At 35.6% G+C, this 22,795-nt stretch overlaps 2 protein-coding genes across 3 annotated transcripts in view; one reads left to right on the top strand and one right to left on the bottom strand.

Annotated features, from left to right (window-relative positions):
* The window catches only part of LOC106875142 (clathrin heavy chain linker domain-containing protein 1), a 15,966-nt gene extending 5,784 nt beyond the window's left edge, over window positions 1-10,182 (bottom strand). The window contains exons 1-6 of one of the 2 annotated variants that reach the window (XM_014923135.2): window positions 10,040-10,182; window positions 7,368-7,582; window positions 5,354-5,541; window positions 4,066-4,205; window positions 2,351-2,683; window positions 585-794 (exon numbers count right to left, since the gene is read on the bottom strand). In XM_014923135.2, the coding sequence (XP_014778621.1) occupies window positions 585-794; window positions 2,351-2,683; window positions 4,066-4,205; window positions 5,354-5,541; window positions 7,368-7,582; window positions 10,040-10,130 (1,177 nt within the window). In that variant the 5' untranslated portion in view covers window positions 10,131-10,182. Of the gene's footprint in view, window positions 1-584; window positions 795-2,350; window positions 2,684-4,065; window positions 4,206-5,353; window positions 5,542-7,367; window positions 7,583-9,789; window positions 9,890-10,039 lie in introns of those variants that run through there. The other variant, XM_014923136.2, reaches the window with a different exon arrangement.
* Window positions 10,095-22,795, top strand: LOC106875143 (26S proteasome regulatory subunit 6B). The gene is made up of 9 exons (XM_014923137.2): window positions 10,095-10,193; window positions 13,622-13,723; window positions 15,107-15,293; window positions 16,590-16,736; window positions 18,479-18,682; window positions 19,631-19,798; window positions 20,382-20,458; window positions 21,427-21,651; window positions 22,630-22,795. The coding sequence occupies exons 1-9, from the start codon at window positions 10,161-10,163 to the stop codon at window positions 22,741-22,743; spliced, it is 1,257 nt and encodes a 418-aa protein (XP_014778623.1). The 5' UTR covers window positions 10,095-10,160; the 3' UTR covers window positions 22,744-22,795.

Raw genomic sequence — 22,795 nt, 5'->3', positions numbered from 1 at the left:
GCCAAATAGGCTTTAAATCATGTACCAACAAATTTTTTGTTTTATTTTTGGATAATTGCATGAATTCCTGTACGTAGAATACAAATTCACAAGAATTATCTGAAAATTCCAAAAATACAAAAAATTATAAGGGGTTATATGGCGGGCATAAAGCAAGATTTGATTTGTTTTCCAATTTAATTTGTTGACAACACATGCTGTCACACACAAAATGACAGCTTCCAAATCCTATTTTCTGACTAGGTGAAAATTATCAAACTTTAAACCTCTATAACTTTAAAAAAATTTTTCCAGAAAATGTGAAATATCTCCTGAGATTCAGCTTGGAAAACTACATTTTCAATAAATTTTAAATTTTTGAAAATTGGCTGGCTAACTGAAAAGATTCAGTGATAACCTATAATTCTCCAAAGTGTCTTGGTACCAGGACCATAGAATCATCATCGTTATCATAATTATTTAACATTATCCATGCTGGCATGGGTATATATTTAAACTTTTTTTTTATTGGTAACTCAATGCAATGATCTTAAAATTGTTAGTCTTAGGTAATCATTTGCAGTGTAGAAAATCATTCAACAGACCTTTGAATCTCTGAAATGTAGCCATTGTGCGTAAAATGCCTTTGGGGCAGACAGCAGCATGCATTGCAGCTTCGGCGTAAAGTAGGTTTTCAAACATTTCATTAAATATTTCAATGTTCTCCAACATAAGTTCAGCCTCTTTTTCATCATCTGGTTCTGGTTCTTGTAATACTTTTACAGTGCTGGTGGCCACTGCATACAATGTGTTGTCTAAAATACACAATATATACAAATGATTCAGTTTTTAAGAATCTATTTAAAATTGTATTATTGGATAAATAATATCTTTTTAAATACTAGTAACTTACTTAAACATTTAATCACAGATGTATTTATTTTAATGAAGAATGTTTTGCCAAGAGATACAATATTCACTGCCAAATATTCCTAAATTAAAACTAGTACATCTGTCATCGTTTATCACCGGGGTTTGGTTAAAAGAAAATAGCAATAAATGAATTATCTTCATGCACTTTGTAAACAGAACAAATGGTAAATTCATTGATTTCAAACTCACAACCCACAGCAGTGAAGCTACCATTGTCACATATTTTCTCAATCTTCTCTACCTTTTCCCTGTAGAGAAAATACTTATCTGCATCATTTATTACGATCAGGCAACTTTGCATTTTTTTCTATTCCCTTATCTCACGTTGATGGGTATGAGTACATAAATTCATATAAAAAATATGTAGCATTGCAGCATGGTCAAGTATACACAACCAATAGTCAGTGCATTTTAGGTAACTGAGCTCTGGGGGTTAATTTTGGGGTACATGCAAAATCTTTGACTGATCCATGTTATCACAGATCAATCTGAGATAAGTGTAACATGGTTCATAATTGAATGTACTGTGTCATGTTGGATCAGTGATGAACAAATTAGTGATAAATGAGGCTGCATGTACTATGGCAAGGTAAAATCTATTAGTGTAAGCAGAGAAAACACTGTAACTATCTTATTAGCTTGAAAACCTGAACTTAAATCAACCCAAAGATAAATCCTGCAAAGAACTGAAATCATGTGCAGGACAAGACATGCCTCTCAAACACTCGATGCTTTGAAAATTTAAGATGAACTCTGGTATACCATGGATGTGATGAAATCCACCACCACTTCACTTGCACCTCCAGTATTTTCACTTACTGCATACTCTGGTACCTCCAGAGCCATTCAAAAACACACAAAAACTGTTAACTTCACTTAAATATTTATTATTTGGTGTCAAAATTTTCATCAAATAATGTTTAAATGAAGTTAACAGTTTTTGAGTACATCTGAATGGTTAACATGTGTCTTCATCACTGTAATTGTTTTAGCTTCAACAAACTGTCTCAGATTAAGTCACTTGCCAGACAAATACATCTCTGAAATGAAATAGCTCAACCCAAAACTGAACCTGTATTGCAAGCTCTATAACCTAGAATATACTCTTTTCTGTGCTTGCATTGGTCACAGGGAATTTGTTGAGGCAGATATTCTATGGCCAAATGCTCTTCCTTTTGCCAACCCTCACCTGTTTCCAAAAGCAGGGTAATATTTCCTCATGGCCAGAAATGATTTTCATAAATGTTTAGCTAACCCATGCCAACATGGAACATGGATGTTAAACAAATGAGGATGGGACACTCCCACTCTCTACAGTTTCCACTATACAGTAAGAAACTGTAAAGTGAGAGTAAAACAAATTGTTTCATTGATTTTGAGGACATGAATTGAAATGCAGAAATGCAAAACAAAAAAGAGAAAAATTCTTAAAACAGACCTTTTTCATCAATTGTGGTATCAACAGATAAACGCAAAGCGTGTGCCACAATGTCACCAACAGACCAATGGGGAGGTCGTATGTCATTATATGCCAGTGCTGCTTCATAGCCAACTTTGATTCTTTGCCTTTTGGCCTTCAAGTAATGGCCTTCATTAATCAACTGGTCTCTTTCTGTTATCTTTGCTTTCAATAAGTTCTTCAATTTGTGCTTCTCAGATTTTGGAACATATTTTGTCTTTAATTTTAAATTCATGTCTTTCACACACCTGGTTACTTTCTTTAAAATAGAATTCAGATAATTTACATCTGTAGACTGCTCAAGTGTGATACCTAGGGAAAAATGATTATATAGAAATGGATAACATATGAACAGATTTCAGAAACCAGATATGAATAAAGTTATGTAATATAACAAAAAAATCTTAATACGTTATTCCAAATACGAATTTATTTATCGTCTTTCTCTAAAATAAGATATCATCATCATCCTTTTAACATCCATTTTTCCATACTTGCATGGGTTGGATGGATATGATTTCTTGAGACAAATTTTCTGTTGCCAGATATCTTAACACAAAATATTGGAAATGAATGACACTGCTTACATGACAGTGGCACTTACAACTACCACACAATATCAAAACAAGGTGATAAAAACACCCACACACACACAATGAGCTTCTTTTCATTTCTATCTACCATATCCACTCACAAGGCTTTGGTAAGCCCAGGGCTATAGAAGAAGACACTTGTCCAAAGTGTCATGCAGTGGGAATGAACCTGGAACTTTGTAGTTAGGAAGCAAACTTCTTACTACATAGCCATGCCTGTGCGCATCAGTGTGTGTGTGTGTGTGTGTGTATTTCTCTTTTACTCTTTTGTTTCAGTCATTTGACTGCGGCCATGCTGGAGCACCACCTTAAGTCAAACAAAGTGACCCTAGAATTTATTCTTTGTAAGCCTAGTACTTATTCTATCAGTCTCTTTTGCTGAACCGCTAAGCTACGGGGACGTAGACACACCAACATCGGTTGTCAAGTGGCAGTGGGGGGCCAAACACAGACACACACAATGGGATTCTTGTAGTTTTCCCCTACTAAATCCACTCACATGGCTTTGGTTGACTCAAGGCTATAGCAGAAGACACTTGCTCAAAGTGCTATGCAGTGGGACTGAACCCAGAACCATATGTTTTGTAAGCAAGCTACTTACCACACAGCCACTCCTGTGCCTATAAAGCATGCATTTCCATGCCAGGAATCGAACCCGGGCTGCCTGGGTAAAAGCCAGGAATCCTAACCACTACACACACATATATATATATATAACCACTACACACACACATATATATATATATATATATATATATATATATATATATATATATATATATATATATGGATGGATTCTCTTGTTGTGAACAGCAAATGAGAGTTCAGTAAATTAAAGCATTATCATGTTCTATGGACACAAACATGTCTCCTGAGGCCTGCTGGTGCCTTGCAAACCTTTTGGCAAATGGAACAAGTTGACAACTCAGTTTGGTTGAGTGCTTATGGATTATTTACTATGTGTTTTCTTTAGTGGACGGCAAGGCCTGGTTTACTTTGTGACACCCCTGACGGGGTGTGTGATGAGTTAGAGATTAAGAATTTTTCATTATTGATTAAAATAAATATTTTAAAAAATTAGAAAAAAATAAATAAACTCACCTGGAATCACTCGTTTATCCAAGCCCTTTTCATTTGTTTGGTTCTTTTTTTCCATAAATTTCAGACAATCTGGGCTTCTATTGAATAATTCATCTCGTTTCTTTTCAAGGTTTTTGTTATGACCTCTCTGTATAGCTAGTCTACAAAATAAATCAGACACTATTCAATGAAAAAATGCTCTTTTTATTTTATCCAAAAGAATGTCGCTTTCATGCAGATCCCTCCACAGGAACCTGCTCAGCCCCTACCCCTCATCTCCTGGTATGAAACCGACTCCCCTTCCACATACACACACACATACCTCTCCCACTTCTTCCAGGGCATGTAGTCCTTCAAACTGTATGGCGACCTCAATAATACAGGTAGCACAAAAAAGCACCCAGTCTCTGCTGTAAAATGATTGGCATTCAGAAGAGCATGTCACAGTAAAAGCCATGCTAAAACAGACATTGGAGCTTGATGCAGTCCTTGGATACATTGGATAGTTTCAAACTGTCCAATCCATACCAGCATGAAGTACAAAATTGTATTTTTTACATGTGCTGGAAATTGTGTCTTTATGGGGTCAAAAGAGACAAAGATTATCATAACTCCACTGGAAAATAGCATAGTATACACATTTTATGTTGACTGATCAAAAGAAAGTGGTTACAAGAACTGATTTACATATTACATTATCAGCAAAAACTTAATCTGTGCAGAGAGGATTAACCAAAATAAATGCAAGCATGCACATCTAAGTGTAACAACACGTTTTTTTATATAATAATAATAATAATAATAATAATCGTACTATAGGCACAGGAGTGGCTGTGTGGTAAGTAGCTTGCTTACCAACCACATGGTTCTGGGTTCAGTCCTACTGCGTGACACCTTGGGCAAGTGTCTTCTACTATAGCCTCAGGCTGACCAAAGCCTTGTGAGTGGATTTCGATGACAGAAACTGAAAGAAGCCTGTTGTATATATGTATATATATATATATACATATGTATGTATGTGTGTGTATATGTTTGTGTGTCTGTGTTTGTCCCCCCAACATTGCTTGACAATCGATACTGGTGTGTTTACGTCCCCGTAACTTAGCGGTTCGGCAAAAGAGACCGATAGAATAAGTACTAGGCTTCCAAAGAATAAGTCCTGGGCTCGATTTGCTCGACTAAAAGGCGGTTCTCCAGCATGAGCGCAGTCAAAATGGCTGAAACAAGTAAAAGAGTAAAAAAGAGTAAAAGAGTACTACCCATAAAACTATGTCTGTCTATTTTCTAAATCTGGAAGATTATAACTTACAATTCTTGAAGCTGGTAAATTCTCACTTTAAAATTGTGAATTGTTGAACCCTGAGTAGATAATCTAATTATTTGGGTTTTGAGTGTCGGATTTCGTTGTTTGGCATAGCGAAGAGTCTCAATCACATCTTCGTATTCTTTTTTTATTGATGTCAAGAGTAATTTATAATTTTGGACATGTTCAATTACCTGAAATTTAAGCAAAATGGTTAGATTTAAATAAAAAATCTGATTGGTACAAATTAAATTTTGTCAAAAATGTGTTTTCTTCTATTTTCTGATACAAATCAAGTAGTTCTGTAGAAATTTGAGATAAATATATTTTACATTTAGAAAGAAAAATGAACTTTTGCTCTTGAATAGATATACTCTACATTAATTATGTAATATTGATTATTGTTTGTAATTACAACACATGGAAACATCTGTAAAACCTAATGCTTTTTAAGTACAGTGATTGCTGGAGGAGATTATCATCAACATCATTAAACATCTATGTTCTATGCATGCATGGACTGGATAGTTTGACAGGATATATTTGATCCAAGAACTGCATCAGATTTCAGGGTTTGCTTTGGCAGGGTTTCTACAGCTGAATGCCTTTCCTAATGCCAACCACTTTACAGTAAGTACTGGGTGCTTTTGCTGTTACCAGTGAGCACTAGTGAGGTTACTGGGTGCCATGCAAGACTACAAACCCTGAGATGAGTGACTGTATGCTAGGAGATTAAACTTTGAGAAAGGAACAGAGCAAAACAGGTGTTTCTTGTTATAAAGAAGCTACATGATTTCTTACATTTGAGAAGAGAGGATGGGAGGGATCAGGTAGGGCTGGAAAGAGATGTCATGTTACATTGACAAGTCAAGCAATGAATATCTGAAGATAGAGTTTTATATACCTTTATACTATTTAATGACATTTTATAAAACTATTCCTATTTCAAAATAATGAAAAGAATTTTTTTGTGATTAACAATTTCTTGTTGTTTTAATCATCATCATCATCATCATCATCGTTTAACGTCCGCTTTCCATGCTAGCATGGGTTGGACGATTTGACTGAGGACTGGTGAAACCGGATGGCAACACCAGGCTCCAGTCTGATTTGGCAGAGTTTCTACAGCTGGATGCCCTTCCTAACGCCAACCACTCAGAGAGTGTAGTGGGTGCTTTTACGTGTCACCCGCACGAAAACGGCCAGGCTCGAAATGGTGTCTTTTATGTGCCACCCGCACAAGCCAGTCCAGGGGCACTGGCAACGATCTCGCTCGAAAATCCTACAGGAGCCAGTCAGGCGGTACTGGCAACGGCCACGCTCAAAATGGTGCATCTCATGTGCCACCCGCACAAGAACCAGTCCAGGGGCACTGGCAACGATCTTACTTGGCTTGCCGGGTCTTCTCACGCACAGCACATTTCCAAAGGTCTCGGTCGATTATACATAAACTGATTTGCATCTTGTCACTGGGCAATGGCAAGGGACAAATACAATTAATGCAGTGTAATGAAATAAATACATAATAAAATGATAATAATTTTCAATGAAAATGTATCAATATATAAAAAGGGTAATGACCCCTTTCGGTCATGAATGACCATGGGATTGCACCTAGAAAGTTCCCCTCCAAGGTACAAGTCTGGGCAAGGTTGTCCATGGAAGACCAGCAGTCGCCCATGCATACCAACCTCTCTTCTCCATGCCACTGATGTTACTCAAGGGAAAGGCAAAGACTGATACAGCTTGGCACCAGTGACATTAAAACTCATTTCTACAGATGAGTTAACTGGAGCAACTTGAAATAAAGTGTCTTGCTCAAGAACACAACCTGATACAAGAATTGAACTCACTACTTTGTGATTGTGAGCTCAATGGTCTAACCACTGAGCCATATGCCTTCATATCAGTATTAGTTCAAAATTAGTAATCTGTATACATACTTAAAGTGTATTTGTCTTGAGAAAGTATCTATTATAGAGATGAAGTGTTAGAAAGTAGAAATATATATATTGCAAACCATATTAAATGCTCTTTGAAATACAATGAATCTCTGCTCATGATCATCTTCATCTACTTCTTTAAATTCTGATTCAATGAAACAGACCAGTTCTTTTATGAAGTAGACATCTAAGCCTGTCTTTGCCTCAATGTGAGAATAGTTCTTTCTTAAGGAGGAACAAATGGAAGAGACTGAAGGAGCAAAACTGTGATGCCAAGTAACTGGCATTTTTTCTGAAAATAAAACAGGAAAATATAGTGTTTCATTACTAGTGATAGAAGCAGTGTTAGTTCAAAATTAGCAATTTGTATACATTGAAAGGTTTTACTGCAGAATTTGTCTTGAGAAAGTATCTATTAAAGAGACGGAGTGTCAGAAAACAACAAAATATCAGCATCAAGCAAAGGTTGCCATGCATTGGAGATGGAATTGCTGGATCTAGATTTCTGCTTGTTAGCTTCTTCAGCAGCAAATATCCTCGCTGAGATAAGATGAATACTGCAGCTTAGTAAGGCTTTCAAGTATGTTTGCAGATAGGCTAATTTTCAATTAATACTGTTTAATTATCACTAATAATGAATATCTGTAAGGTGCCCAGCTGGCAGAATCGTTAGCATGCCAGGCAAAAAGGATTAGCTTCATCTCATCTGTCTTCATATTCTTTGTTTAAATTCCACCGAGATCAACTTTGCCTTTTGTTCTTTTGGGGGGTCAGTAAAATAAATATAATTTGAGTACTGGGGTCAATGTAATCTGCTTGCCCCTCACTCCACTGAAATTGCTGGCCTTAGGAAGGTTAACCGGGAAAATAGTCTTTGTGTGGCAGATGCACTGGGACAATAAACACTGAAGATGTACAGGAAACTGATTCTATCACATGCCAGGGGGAGAAACTAGAAGTAGTTAATAGCTTCTGCTACCTAGGCAACCAAGTTTGTAATGGGGGTGGTTGCTCTGAAAGTGTAGTGACTAGGGTAAGAATAGCCTGGGTAAAGTTCAGGGAGCTCCTACCTCTGCTGGCAACTAAGGGCCTCTCGCTCTCAAAGTGAAAGGTAGACTGTATGATGCATGTGTGCAAACTGCCTTGCTACACAGCAGTGAAAAATGGACCATGAATGCTGAGTACATGCGTAGGCTTGAAAGAAATGAAGCTAGTATGATCCGCTGGATGTGTAATGTCAGTGTGCATACACAGCAGAGTGTGAGTGCCCTGAGAGAAAAGTTGGACGTAAGAAGCATCAAATGTGGTGTGCAAGAGAGGTGACTGTGCTGATATGGCCATGTGTTTTGTACAGTTTGACAGGAGCTGGTAAGCCAAACGACTATGCCAAGCTTCACTGTCTGCTTTGGCATAGTTTTTACAGCTGGATGCCCGGCCAAATGCAAAATTGTGAACTCTCTAACTCATGCCAGTATGAAAAGATGATCAAATGACAACTTATACATCAATATCCAACTTTCGTCTGAACAAAACAAGATTATATAATTTCTCTTGAAAGCAACACTCTAGCAGAGATCTGTTACATTAAATAGCCAGAAGTTTTATTTAATACATTAATACATTATTTAATAAATTAAATTACGTAGAAACAAGTTAACTTGGAAAATCTTTTAAATCCTGATATGCATAGCAGAAGTTTTAATTTGCAATAAGTGGACACTGGCTATTTTGCTATGATTATCATGCCATATTTCCTTTATCAATTAATTATACTACATGCAGTGAAGGTAAAAAATACGCACATCACCCATTTTCGGCGCAACAAAAACCCTAATCCTAAACACCAGGTGTGTGTATTCTTTACTGTCGCCCAAGATGCTACCCAACGGAACTGAACCCAGAGCCACATGGTAGGGAAGTTAGCTTCTTAACCACACAGTCACGCCTACGCTATGAATATTAATGTGTTTTTAAAAAATTTTTATTAATGTTATTTTCTTGTTAGTACGGCTTATTTAACTAAAGTGGATTTAATTTATTATCCCACAAAAACAGTTTTAGCATGTAGTAGGATGCTTGCCTCAGTAATCATTCTTTTTATATAATTCAGAGGTAAACCTGCAAATCTAAAAGTATTTTTGTAGTTCAGATCGCCAAGAAGCACTTGACTATTTTCTGCATTTCCTTCACCGGGAGAAAGAAAAACAACTAAATTAACATACTTAAACAGATCAGAAAATATTTCATTGAATAGGATACTTGGAGGGGATATAGTTGATAATTTCTATAAATAGTATATAACTGGTTCAAGAGAAATAAACAACGGAGATGCTTTGCTCTAACAAAAATTGCAGGAGTTACTCAGAGGTTTTTGCAAGTTCTAAATCCATCGCAATGTTGGAGACAATTCTGTATCATCATTAGGTATCTCAGGGTCATAAGCGTTTTGTCCCTTAGCCTGTACGCTTCGCCTGAGTGGGACAGCGAGATCTGAATTACCTTTCACCTGCAGCAGGGTTCCATTTGTAGTTTCTTATCGACCGTAGGCAATTTGAACTAGTTTCAGCTGCTAGGCTCTTTCTTTGGTGGCATCGGGTAAAAAGTAAAACGAAAAATATCGAACTTTAAAAAAATATATATCACAAATTTGTCTCTAAGAGGCACTAAAAATGCTTTCACTGAAGAGACATCACTATTCTGGGCTATTATCGATATAATTTCACACAACTACTAAAAACAAAACACAAACCTGTCTCAAATAATGTACACAATACTCGGCATGCATCAAAGTCAGGGAAGTCATAGCATAAACAGTCTAAGTTACCAGGAAGTGACGTCATTTCGTCATTACTTCCGGTTAATAACGAAATATGGAGGAGATTGGCATCACTGTCACCGAAAAGGTACAGAATTTATATTTCTCAACTTCATTGTATGAAATATTTTTGTATGTTCTTTTATATTTATAAGACCTTTTAACTTCTGAAAGCTTTTGATTTTGGTTTACCTTGTAGTAACGCTTTAACCGGCAAGTGTGTAATTATGCAAGTCATTGGTACTTCATTATTGTAGCATGTTTGCTGCTCAATCTTAATTCACACACTTATAGTGGAGTAATTCATTTATACCTTTCCTCCTGCAATATGTGTTAAATTCTCATTCATCCCACCTTATATAATCCTCATTTATTCCTTCACATAATGATATTTTATCGTAAAACTGCTTTTATATTAATATTTTCTTTGTTATTCTTCACACATCCATTTTGGACTTAAACAGTTCTCGTATATTAATCAATCGCGGAAAACCAGTTGTTCTCGTTAGTCTTTTATAAATGAGCATCGTAAAAATGGCTTTCTCTATTCCATGTTATTTATCGCAATTAACTATTGAGGGCCAGTTAGGAAGAATTTGATATAATTAATAAATCAATAACTACACATATATATATATACACTATACACACGCATACACGCACACACCTTATTTTAGCTGATCCAGTTGACTGTTGTTACTGTGAAGTTTCTTTGATGCCCGATGTTTATCGGGTAAAAAGTACATTTCTCCCTGTTCGTTATTTCTATTGATATGTGTGTGCGACGTAGTCTGCTCTACATTATTTGGTTAATGACATTTATCGGGGACAGTCAAGGACCGAAATATAGTATAGATAACAATTGAACTAGAATTGAATACAACGAAGTTGTTTTGGAAATAAAGAGATGACAGAAAAAGGATTAGTATCGAAAGATCGCCACGAAATTTGTTCACCATTTCTGTGTGGGATTTTTCGTGGCTTCTCCGCAACCACAGGTAACACAAAATATTTCTCTTTTGACAGGGATGGAAAAATATCCTGTTTGGAAAATTAGAGGGAAAATTTCTTTCGCTTACTTTGTTCATCACGAGTTAAAATATATCTGATCGAAAAAGTAAAGATTTAATGAATGTATTTTTAGCTTAATTTTTTAAGAACACTAAAGCATTTACAAAAAGAAAAAAACAAAGTGCTTTTTCACACTGAGAGGACCGGTTTCGATTTGTTGTTACATTATACTGTTTGAAATTGACGTTTATGCGTTCAAATCTTTGCTGTGCCGATTTTGCCCTTATTACGCTAAATAACAGAAATCCTCATGAAAAAGAAGCTTTATGTTTGGTAAAAGAAATTGTTTTTATTATTGATAACTGATTGGCCCTTTTCTTGTTTACTCCCACATCAGCCCTGATGGAGTTGACTTATGATTAAAGATGCTTTAGGTTTTGACAATCCTGGTTTTTATTCAGACTCGGTGGGTTTAGGATGACATCATCCATATGCGTTCTTTCTTGATTTTTTTTTCTTTTTAAACACAATGCTATATGAATTGAGGAACATTTGGCTGCTGTTTGTAGCGGATCAAGTAGCCGCATGAAGGTTCCCTCTTTTACTCATCCATCTTTTATCTTTTACTTGTTTCAGTCATTAGACTGCGGTCATTCTGTGGCGCCGCCTTGAATTTTTAGTAGAATGAATCGACCCCAGCACTTTTTATGCCTGGCATTTATTCTATCGGTCTTTTGTGCCGAATCGCTAAGTCACGGAGATGCTAAAACACCAACATCGGCCGTCAAGTGGCGATGGGGGGGGGGGCAAAGACACGACGGGCTTCTTTTAGTTTCCATCTACCAAATCCACCCACAAGGCTTTGGTCAAACCGAGGCTATAGTAGGGCGCCATGCAGTGGGACTGAACCTTGAAACGTGTGATTGGTAAGTGAGCTTCTTACCACACAACCACGCCTGCGCCTATTCATGTTTATTTTTTTGAAGAGCATTCTTGTTCAAAAATGTTAGTAAAACTGAAATGGTTCAAGATAAAATTTTACAGTGGACATTATCAAAATGAAATCAATTTTATTTCTAAAATATTAAATATGATAACTTGTTATCATCCCATTAAAGTTTATTTATTTGCCATGTTAATTAACATTTTATTAATCATCACTTCGTTAATGTTATTAGCTGAGCACCATCACAAGGCAATTTTACGCATTCTTCTACCAGCATTTATTGGTGTTTTATCTCCTGTTTCATCCTATATTTGACATTTGATTAACTTTAACTGAAGTAATTATGAATGTTTTAATTAAAGTTTTTAGAGGGGCCTTTTGGAGAGGATTAAATGTCTCCCTTCCAACTTTTTTCTCCTTAATGTAAGGATCTCAGACTTTGCATATTTATTAAAAAATTTTTATTCCAAATCAAGAACTCCACAAAAATCAATTTGTCAGAGGAGGAGGATAATTGCACATTATCTTCTTTGGTCTCTCCTGCTATAAAATACAGATAACATAATTTAAACAGGAAGTAACTTCAAGTGGAAAAGCAGATGCATTTTTATTTTTTTATTTTTGTGAGAACAAGATAGATTCTGAAACCCAAAAGAGCAGAAACCATTGTAGTGCAACGGAAAAGACACAGCAAGGGTAAAGCTTAACTGTAGATTACTGATTGAATAATATTAGTCATTGAACACTATCATACTTTTTCTTAGACATTACCTAGAATTTGAGGTTATATATTGGTGACTCAATCCTAGAAGATATATTTAAGCTTTATAAAAGCAATCAACTATTCAGGATTAGAGTATCTTCTGTCTCTGATATACAAAATGTCAATTTTGAGATGAAGGTTACGTACAATAAAAAGTCTTCTGATATGGTTATAGAACTGAAATTTATAAAGATGGTGATGATTTAGTCATTAAGCTCATTTGTGGTTGTGTGGTTGTTTTCTTGAAATAACCAAAACACATAGCACTTGCTTTATTGAAAATTATCAGTTTGTTGTAATAGGGTAGTGATTGGACATGATTTTTAAAAAACAGCTTGTCTATGAAGTGTGTGAAATATACTGATTTAGTAACAGCTGTAAATGGACCATTCATGTTATTGGAGGAGTTTCTTTCTATGAGGAAGCTTTCTTGGCCAAGTATATAATCAGTAACTGCATAAGGCTTCAATTGCGTAGGGAATCTGGAAACAGAGAAATAGAGTTCTACTTATTAGATGTTATTGCAGGCCTTCCAATAGAAGCTGTTAGATAGAGACTGATAAGAAAATGAAGACATTGCATATCTGTGTGTATCTTGTAATAGCAGTGAAATTATCACACTTATGCCATCATGGAAAACGGACATTAAACAATGATGATGGCGATGATGATGATGTTTAAAGATGTGAGAAATATTGAAGTGCATAAAGAATTTGTAAATGAGTTTTTCTTTTCTTATATTGATTATCATCCATATGAATTAATCACTGTATACTTTTTCTCATTTTAATTGCAGGAAGATTCTGTAGTGAGTGAATCTCGCCCCGGAACTGCCCAAACCATTCCTCATTACGATCCCTTAGCTTTGGATAATGAAGACCTCTATGTTAAGTATAAAGTAAGTATATGTTAATTATTTATAACCCATACAGCTTATCTCAATAGTAGCATTGGTTGCAACTGTGCTCTATATAAACTAGAAGCATAATGTGTATGCATGCTATGGACACAATCGGATCTCTCACCCAGTGTCCCTGTCAAGTCTACAACTGTTGCTTTTTCAAACTTATCTATACAGAAGGCTAGAAATAACTGAAAAGACACAAATGAGGAGTTCTAGAAGGGTTTGGTATGTTCAAGTGCCACAAAGAATGAGGAATCTGTTTTATGCCTTTGCCTGAGGGAAAGAAGTGCTATTACTTTACCATTTTTTAACTGTTACTTTAATTTGCTGGCTTGCAGTCAGAGACAATACCACTTTCACTTTCTTCCTCCTCAGATGAAGAACGAAGGTTGGAAATGTTAGATTATTCACTCTTCACAATAGTTCAGTTTCTCAAACTCTATAGTTTAATTGTTTGACACAAGCCATCACCAGTGTCTTAAGATGCTGAATTTTTCTACACTTACCACCTGTTTGAATTCATATAGATCCATAGGTGAGAGGATTATTGAGAATGCAAAATGATAAGCACTGCTTTAGGATTGCATTTGAGAAGTTGCTGTTGACGTGACTTCAGGACTATCATCATTTAATGTCCTTGTTCCAGCCTGGTATGGGTTGGACAGTTTGGCAAGATCTGACAGGCAAGGACTGCATCATGCTCCATTGTCTACTTTGGCATGGTTTTTACAGCTGGATGCCTTTCCTTTCACCAACTCCTTGACAGAGTATACTGGGTGCTTTTTTCATGCCACTGTACGAGTGAGGTTGCCATACAATAAAAATAGTGATGGTGAAGTGTCAAGATGAGGCCTATCATAAATTTGTCTCTTCTGATGCTTGTGAGTAGCTAGAAATTTATTTTAGGAAAATGGACTTAAAGACTTGCAAGATTATGAACCCTGTGGGGGCAGCCTTATGCTATGAGATGAAGAGTAAAAGTATGAGAGAAGGGGCCAGAACAAAGCAGGTCTCTTGCAGTAAGGGAGCTACATAACTATTCACATTTTAGAGAAAAGGATGAGAGTGATTGGATGGAGCTGGAAAGCAATAAAAATGGTGATGGTGAGGTGTCAAGATGAGGCCTAACACAAATTTGTCTCTTCTGAGGCTTGTGGGCAGCTAGAAATTTGTTTTAGGAAAATGGACTTTTGTTCCATTGGCTTCTATTTTTGCCAGCTTTCTTCTTTAATTGTAACACTATCGACAATGCATTTCCTATTATGAGTCTATCAAGATAAATTAGGAGGTCCTGTTTTCTTTCATAATTTTTAATAAGGTTGGGGGGTTGTTGTTATTTTTTTTTTTTTATTAAATCTCTGTTTTTGTATTTTTCAGCGACTCCAGAGACAATTGGAATTTCTTGAAGTACAAGAAGAATACATTAAAGATGAACAAAAAAATCTTAAGAAAGAGTATTTGCATGCCCAAGAAGAAGTTAAACGTATTCAAAGTGTCCCCTTAGTGATTGGTCAGTTTTTAGAAGCTGTAGACCAAAATAATGGTATTGTTGGATCCACTACAGGTAATATCTTTGACTACTAAAGAAAAAAATTCATTGTTTATCATCTTTCATCATCATTTAGCATCTGTTTTCCAATCTGGCATGGGTTAGACGGTTTGACTGAAACTGGTCAGCTGGATAGCTGCACCAGGTTCCAATCTGATTTGGCATGGTTTCTACGACTGGATCTCCTTTCTAACGCCAACCATTCTGAATGGTTGAATGGCTGTTTTTTATGTGGCACCAGCATCAGCCACAACTACAATTTCATTTGGCTTGAGTCTTCTCAAGCACAGTATATCGCCATGGTCTTGATCATTTATCATTGCCTCTGTGGGCTCCAGCATTTGAAGGGTGCTTTTTACGTCCCACCAGCACAAGTGCCTGTTACATAGCACCAACATCAGCCAAGACTACAGCTTCACTTGGCTTGATGGGTCTTCTCAAGCATGGCATATCGCCAAAGGTCTCGGTCACTTGTCCGTCTATGTAGTTCCAGGTTTAGTCCCACTGCACACCATGTTTGGTGTCTTCTGTTATATAGCCTCAAGTTAATCGTTACCTTGTGATAGAAGCTGTGTCGTGCCCATTGTATTTATACATTTGTTATGTATATCAGTAAAGTATATGAGAACACTGAATATCAGGTATTTTGTAAATGAAGTGCCTTGTGATAGTCATTGCGCCTCCATGTCATAGATATACTCTGGTTAATTAACTTTTGCTGTCAGAAATGTAGTTAATAAGTGCCAGGTCCACTGGAAACCTGAAACCAGTTGTATTATTATTTACAAATTGTATTATAAACGAAATAAGTGGTTGTATCCAACAGCTCAGTTTGTGAAGCCAACATGTATTAAAACAAACTTGAAATTCAAAGTTATTCCATTCTGTTTTCATTTATATCTAAAATATTGTATATTAACATTTGTTTTTGGATTTGGTTTGCAAGATTTTTTATGTGATTTCGTGTGTTGAAGCATATTCTGTTGTGTCTGGGGAGAGTCATTTTCTGATTGTGCCTTAAAATTTAACACACTCACCGTTAAAATTTCCACTTATTTCTTATTTTTTATATTTAAAAAAAGAATAAAAAATAAGTGGAAATTTTAACGGTGAGTGTGTTAAATTTTAAGGCACAATAAGAAAATGACTCTCCCCAGACACAACAGTGTATATTAACTGTTATATCCTTAAAATTTTGGATATTTATATCACCCACTTCGGTATACAGTATACTTAGTAAAACCAATAGAACACTTGCAAGTCTATCTCATGTGTGGTTTTATAACATTGTTTGTTTCTTTTCTTTTTCAGGATCTAATTATTATGTTCGCATCCTGTCTACCATAGATCGTGAGTTACTAAAACCTAGTGCGAGTGTTGCTCTGCACAAACACAGTAATGCTCTTGTTGATGTTCTTCCTCCGGAGGCAGACAGCAGTATAACCATGCTTCAACCAGGTAACTCCTTTATGACTTTCACACAACCCATTTTTTAAGTTTGCTGAAAGAACAGCAGCAACTTGGTTTAAGTCGATACAGAATAGTTTACCAAACTTGATTTCAGGTCAAGAAACGTTTACTCTCAACATCTTTATAACGACTGTTATCCTTAAGATCATCATCATCGTTGTTTAATGTCTGCTTACCATGCTGACATGGGTTGGACGGTTTGGCTGAGGGCTGGTGAGCCAGAAGGCTGCACAAGGCTCCAATCCGATCTGGCAATGTTTCTACAGATGGATGCCCTTCCTAAAGCCGACCACTCCGAGAGTGTTGTGGGTGCTTTTTACGTGCCACCAGCACAGGGGCCAGTCAGGCGGTACTGGCATCGGTCATGCTTGAATGGTGCTTTTTACGTGCCACCAGCATGTAAAAAGGATATAGTTATATTTTGCTTTTGTTTTGACAAGTTTTAGTCATTAGACTGTAGCCAAGCTGGGGCACCGTTTTCCAGTGTTTCGGTCAATTATTTATGCGGATCCCAGTGCTTAGTCTCGTTAACTATTTTGTTGATCTCTTTTTGAGACTGAGTGTTTAGTGTCAAGGAGAGTTACCTCCCTTGTATGGCGTAACTACCATATATTTACACACTTACATGCACATACTGAGAGAGACATACAGACACGATCGATTTTGTGTAAATACCAGTAGCTATTTACATCAGTGTACACACACATGCAAATACATATCTTCGACATTTTCCATCTTTCAAATTTCACTTACAAGACATTAATCAGTTTCAGGCTATTGTAGAAGACATTTGTCCAAGGTGCCACACAGGGGGATTGAACTTGGGATCACATGGTTGTGAAACAATATTTTTCTAGCCTTATAACCATGCATGCACTCAAATACATTTTGAGATAATAACTCTATATCACTTTAGTGTTTAGAGATAGTTGCAGCTAGCCTAGTGAATAGATTACCATTCATATACTTGTAAAGTTGATGGTTCCTGTCTTATCACTGGTACCTCGCTGTGTCCATAGCTAAGACACTTTTATGCTTTTGTTCTTTGTTTCAGTCTCTGGACTGGGGCCATGCTAAGGCACCACCCTGAAGGGTTTAAGTGAACAAATCAACGCCTGCACTTGTTTTTTTATGGTCCGGTTGTTCTGTTGGTGTCTTTGCTGAAATAAGTTATGGAGGCAAAAAAAAGCAGTACTGATTGTCAAGTGCTGGTAGGGGAGGGTAACACACACACACATTCACATACATATGCATGAGTGTGTGTAGGTTAAAATCCAAGGTGTGTCCTCTTGAATTATTTGATTCTCTATATGAAGATATCTTATGTTTTCTATTTCATATACAATTTTATAACTCCTATTAGCAAATGAAACACATATAATGGTGAATAAATAATACCAAAACTTTTTCCAATCTCCTGATACTGTCTCACAGACTTTCACTGTTGGTCCCTTATTGTGTTGACAGGGTTGCAGCAAAATTGTGTTCAGCTGTCCATTTCTAGGTGATGTTATTTGTTCTTGATGAAAATTTACTATGAGCAAATCTGATACTTTATTAAATATTTTTTATGTTTATTGATAAATATTCTTTCTCAGAATTAGTAAATTTCATCATTTGTGATATAATTGCAATATAATGTTTTCCTCATTTATGTGTGTGTTGGTCAAAGCTCCAGTTTTCTGGTGTAAATGTATAACTAATCTAATTTCTATAAATACTATTTACAGATGAGAAACCGGATGTGACCTACTCTGACATTGGTGGCATGGACATACAAAAACAAGAAGTACGTGAAGCTGTGGAACTGCCTCTCACACACTTTGAACTATATAAACAAATTGGTATCGATCCCCCTCGTGGTGTGCTTATGTTTGGTCCCCCAGGATGTGGAAAGACTATGTTGGCCAAAGCTGTTGCTCATCATACAACTGGTTAAGTATATTTTGATTTTTATTTCTCTCTCTTTCTCTCATTTGTCTTTTAGCACTTTCATAAATGACAGCATGTTGGCAGAAAAGGTAAAATTGCAGTATTTAGTTTAGTCTCTTTGATCTGATCCTGCTGGGTGTCACATGATGTCATCAATCATCATCATCATCATCATTTAACGTCCGTTTTCCATGCTAGCATGGGTTGGACGATTTGACTGGGGACTGGCAAACCCAATGGCTACAGTAGACTCCAATCTGATCTGGCAGTGTTTCTACAGCTGGATGCCCTTCCTAACGCCAATCACTCCGAGAGTGTAGTGGGTGCTTTTTACGTGCCACCGGCACAAGGGCCAGTTCGGCAGTACTGGCAACGGCCATGCTCAAATGTTTTTTATGTGCCATCTGCACAGGAGTCAGTCTAATGTAATCAATAAAATTAATAGTAATAGTATACTGGAATTAGTTTAATTAATTTATTCACTTTCCCTATTAAAATGATCAAAATAAATCAATATTGTTTAATAAGTGTGGAAATGGTTGTGTCATAAGAATTTTTTTTTTTTTCAACCACCTGATTTGGGGTTCAATCCCACTCTGCATGACACCTTGGAAAAGTGTGCTGATGCCCCAGATTGACCATTACTTTGCGAGTGAATTTGGTTGGCAGAAACTGCAGGAAGCCCATTGTGTATGCATGCACGCATGTCTATCAGTTTGAATATTTACATGCTGCATGAGAAAGTCCTGTAGTACAAGTAATAATGGTAGATTTATAGTGTTATGTAATGGTAGCTTTAGGTTACTAAGCAGTGAAAGCTTTATATTGCATGACATTAGCTTTCTGTACTGGTAGCTCTGTCTTATGTAGTATTGACTTTGTATTATTGTGTAATAACAGTTTTATATCATTTTGTAACAATAACTTTATATCGTTATTTATAATTTCAGCTGCATTTATTCGTGTTGTTGGCTCAGAATTCGTTCAGAAATACTTAGGAGAAGGCCCCCGTATGGTGCGGGATGTATTCAGATTAGCAAAGGAAAATGCACCAGCAATTATTTTCATTGATGAAATCGATGCTATTGCAACTAAGCGTTTCGATGCTCAAACTGGAGGTAGTTTTTCAATTTATTTTACTATTAATGACTGAACACACACACACACACACAATCATAAATAAAAGAATAATTTCTTGTCCTAATGTATCAATATATTTAAAATTTGAGTGAAAGAAAAGGCTTATAAAAAATACAACAGTGAAGATCAAGACAAACTATCATCCTCTTCTGCATCCATGTCTCATCATCATTTAACATCCACTTTCCATGTTAAAAATATCCGACACAGGTTGAAAGAAAAAGGAAAAAAATAATAAAAAGAAGAAAATGTGTTGTTCCTTTTACATTGCAGTTAATTAATTCCAAAGTATATTATTACCATCAAATCATTGCAAAATGCAATTGTGTGTGTGTAATTTGAAATAAAAGTATTTCAAAGGATTACTAAATATTAGTTTATGGCAAAAATTGTAATAATTTCTTTATTATCAATAAATATAGCAATTAAAAAATATGACCACCTAAATATAACAAGTAAATAATTCCAAATTATATATTTCAAAATACAATCTTTTTTATAATTTCTTAACTACAATAATATAGACTTATCGTTTCTGTAACTGTATGTTTTTATTTACAGCCGACAGAGAAGTGCAAAGAATTCTTTTAGAACTTCTTAACCAAATGGATGGTTTTGATCAAACTGTTAATGTTAAGGTGACTAAAAGATTCCTTTTGTTTGTTATCTCTTTCATTCTTGATAAAACTGATGAGAAGTCATCATTAGATTGTTTGTGATAATGTTTTATTTTAGATACAGATTGTTGTTAAATTTGTAGTTACACTCAGTGAAAACAGATTTGTGACACATGAAGAATTCTCTCTGGAACAGTAGCCATTTTAAATTCAGATATCTATGTGTGTGTTTAAAAACGTCAAATGTACATGGAGAGACTGTTAGACATATTTAATAACAAAGTATGTATTCTATACGAATGAACATATATTCATCATCCTCATCCATCCATGATCCATGCAGGCAAAGGTATATTATATACACACATTCATAGACAATAGACACATAGTAAAACAACATTTTACTTTCAGTTATAACTGTTCTAGAAATTATATCTAATTTGTATATTACTTTCATCTGTACTCTGTTCCTTAAGCTAGCTGCTTCCTCTCCCCAAACTCTTTTCCTATCTATGTGACTTTATTCCAACATATGCAAAAATGTGACAATATGTCCCATACTTCAGCTGGCAGTCATCTTGATTTTATTTCTAACATCTAAAAGATGATGGACACCTTGCTAAACAACCACCTTCTTAAGACTGTTTTCTGGGCTATCATCATTAGACCTTCTGAAGACCCAGCTTTACCAAAAGCCTACTTCCTTATATCTCATACCAATGGTTTCTTGAAAACATTGTTCTTGCTTCTAACAAGTCTTCAGCTGTTTCTTTTATAAGAATCTCCTGGCTAAATCACTTGCCTGTGTCCACCTCTGGATCTTTATTTTAATCCCATTTGGGAGGTTAGAATGTTCTAGATAAAGCAGTCTTCATTTTTTAGCTACTGCTTCCATTAAGATATGTTGAAATAATTGTTTGAAGAAAATTCTTTCACAAACCGTATTTAATTGTAGACTTAATAAAATGTTTTCTGTTTTTTTTAATTAGGTTATTATGGCAACTAACCGAGCAGACACTTTAGATCCTGCTTTATTACGTCCTGGACGTTTAGACAGGAAAATAGAATTCCCACTACCTGACAGGCGCCAGAAGCGTCTTATCTTTTCAACTATTACTGGCAAAATGAATCTTAGTGAAGAAGTTGATTTGGAAGATTATGTAGCTCGACCAGACAAGATTAGCGGTGCTGACATCAATGCTATCTGCCAAGAGGTTAGAGGAAAACTTATTATTTTTATAAAAATTATCTTTTATTACTTTATAAACTGTAATTAATAAATCCTCTCATAATACACTATGTAACTTATAATTAGCATATTAGCTATTATATGTTGTCTAACATTAATTGTGTTAACATATTTCATGTAGGGAGCATTAAAAGTCTAATTAGAAACAACTATGCTCTAAGAAAAGGACATATTATCAAGTAACATGTTAGACAACTCCTGACGTATTTTGGTCTAGTTAGACCTCCTCAGTCAAGCATAGGCTTTACCTATCTGCCAAAGTAGTGACGAGGGAATCAACAAGTAGATGCACAATATTGTCCAAGAGTGGGTGTGAAAAATCAGCACACTGTAAAAGTACTCTTCAGAGGTTAACCACTCAGAAGTACACAACTATTAGTAATTAGATAATCAATATTCATTTCATTAAACCGGTTAGAACTAATTTAACTGTTGTTTTTCATACAAAAGGCATCTCCGAGTCCTTTAGTGATGGCAGGGGTTTACATCTGTAAACTAGTATTTCTGTGAGAGTAACTTGAAATTTCTGTTAAAATTTATAATTGTTGCAAACACCACTGAATGTTTCCATGTAGTGTATTCACAATTTAGTCTGAAAGAATCCATTCCTTTTTGAGTTATACCTATGAGAAGACTGAAGTTTAGCAGAACTAACTAATGAAACACTTGTCCATAATACAGTGCTCCAGCTGCTTACAGCTGTGTTTTTCTTTGGTACTTATGTATAACTAATTAGGCTAGGCTGTTTATATTTTTCTTATGGCCAGAATGCAGTGATGGTAAGGACCAGTATTTAAATGAATTAGACCAAATATTAGGGTTTTCATAAACTGTTGGTTCATTTGTCAGTCTACCCTGTGTGCTAAGAGTCTCTTTCCCTATTAAACTTACAAATGTTTTATCTTTCTATTCCATTTATAATTGAAATGATTATATTTTTTAGGCTGGAATGCAAGCTGTCCGTGAAAATCGCTATGTCGTGCTTGCCAAGGACTTTGAAAAAGGCTATAAAAATAATGTCAAGAAAGATGAGACTGAACATGAATTTTACAAATAAATACCTCTTTTATAATGGATAATTTTCTTTTTAATAAATGTTTACCATCTTT

The sequence above is a fragment of the Octopus bimaculoides genome, chromosome 6, assembly GCF_001194135.2.
Source record: "Octopus bimaculoides isolate UCB-OBI-ISO-001 chromosome 6, ASM119413v2, whole genome shotgun sequence".
NCBI lineage: Eukaryota > Metazoa > Mollusca > Cephalopoda > Octopoda > Octopodidae > Octopus > Octopus bimaculoides.
Note: the sequence above shows the minus strand (reverse complement) of the source record. Positions and strands in the feature narration are given on the sequence as shown.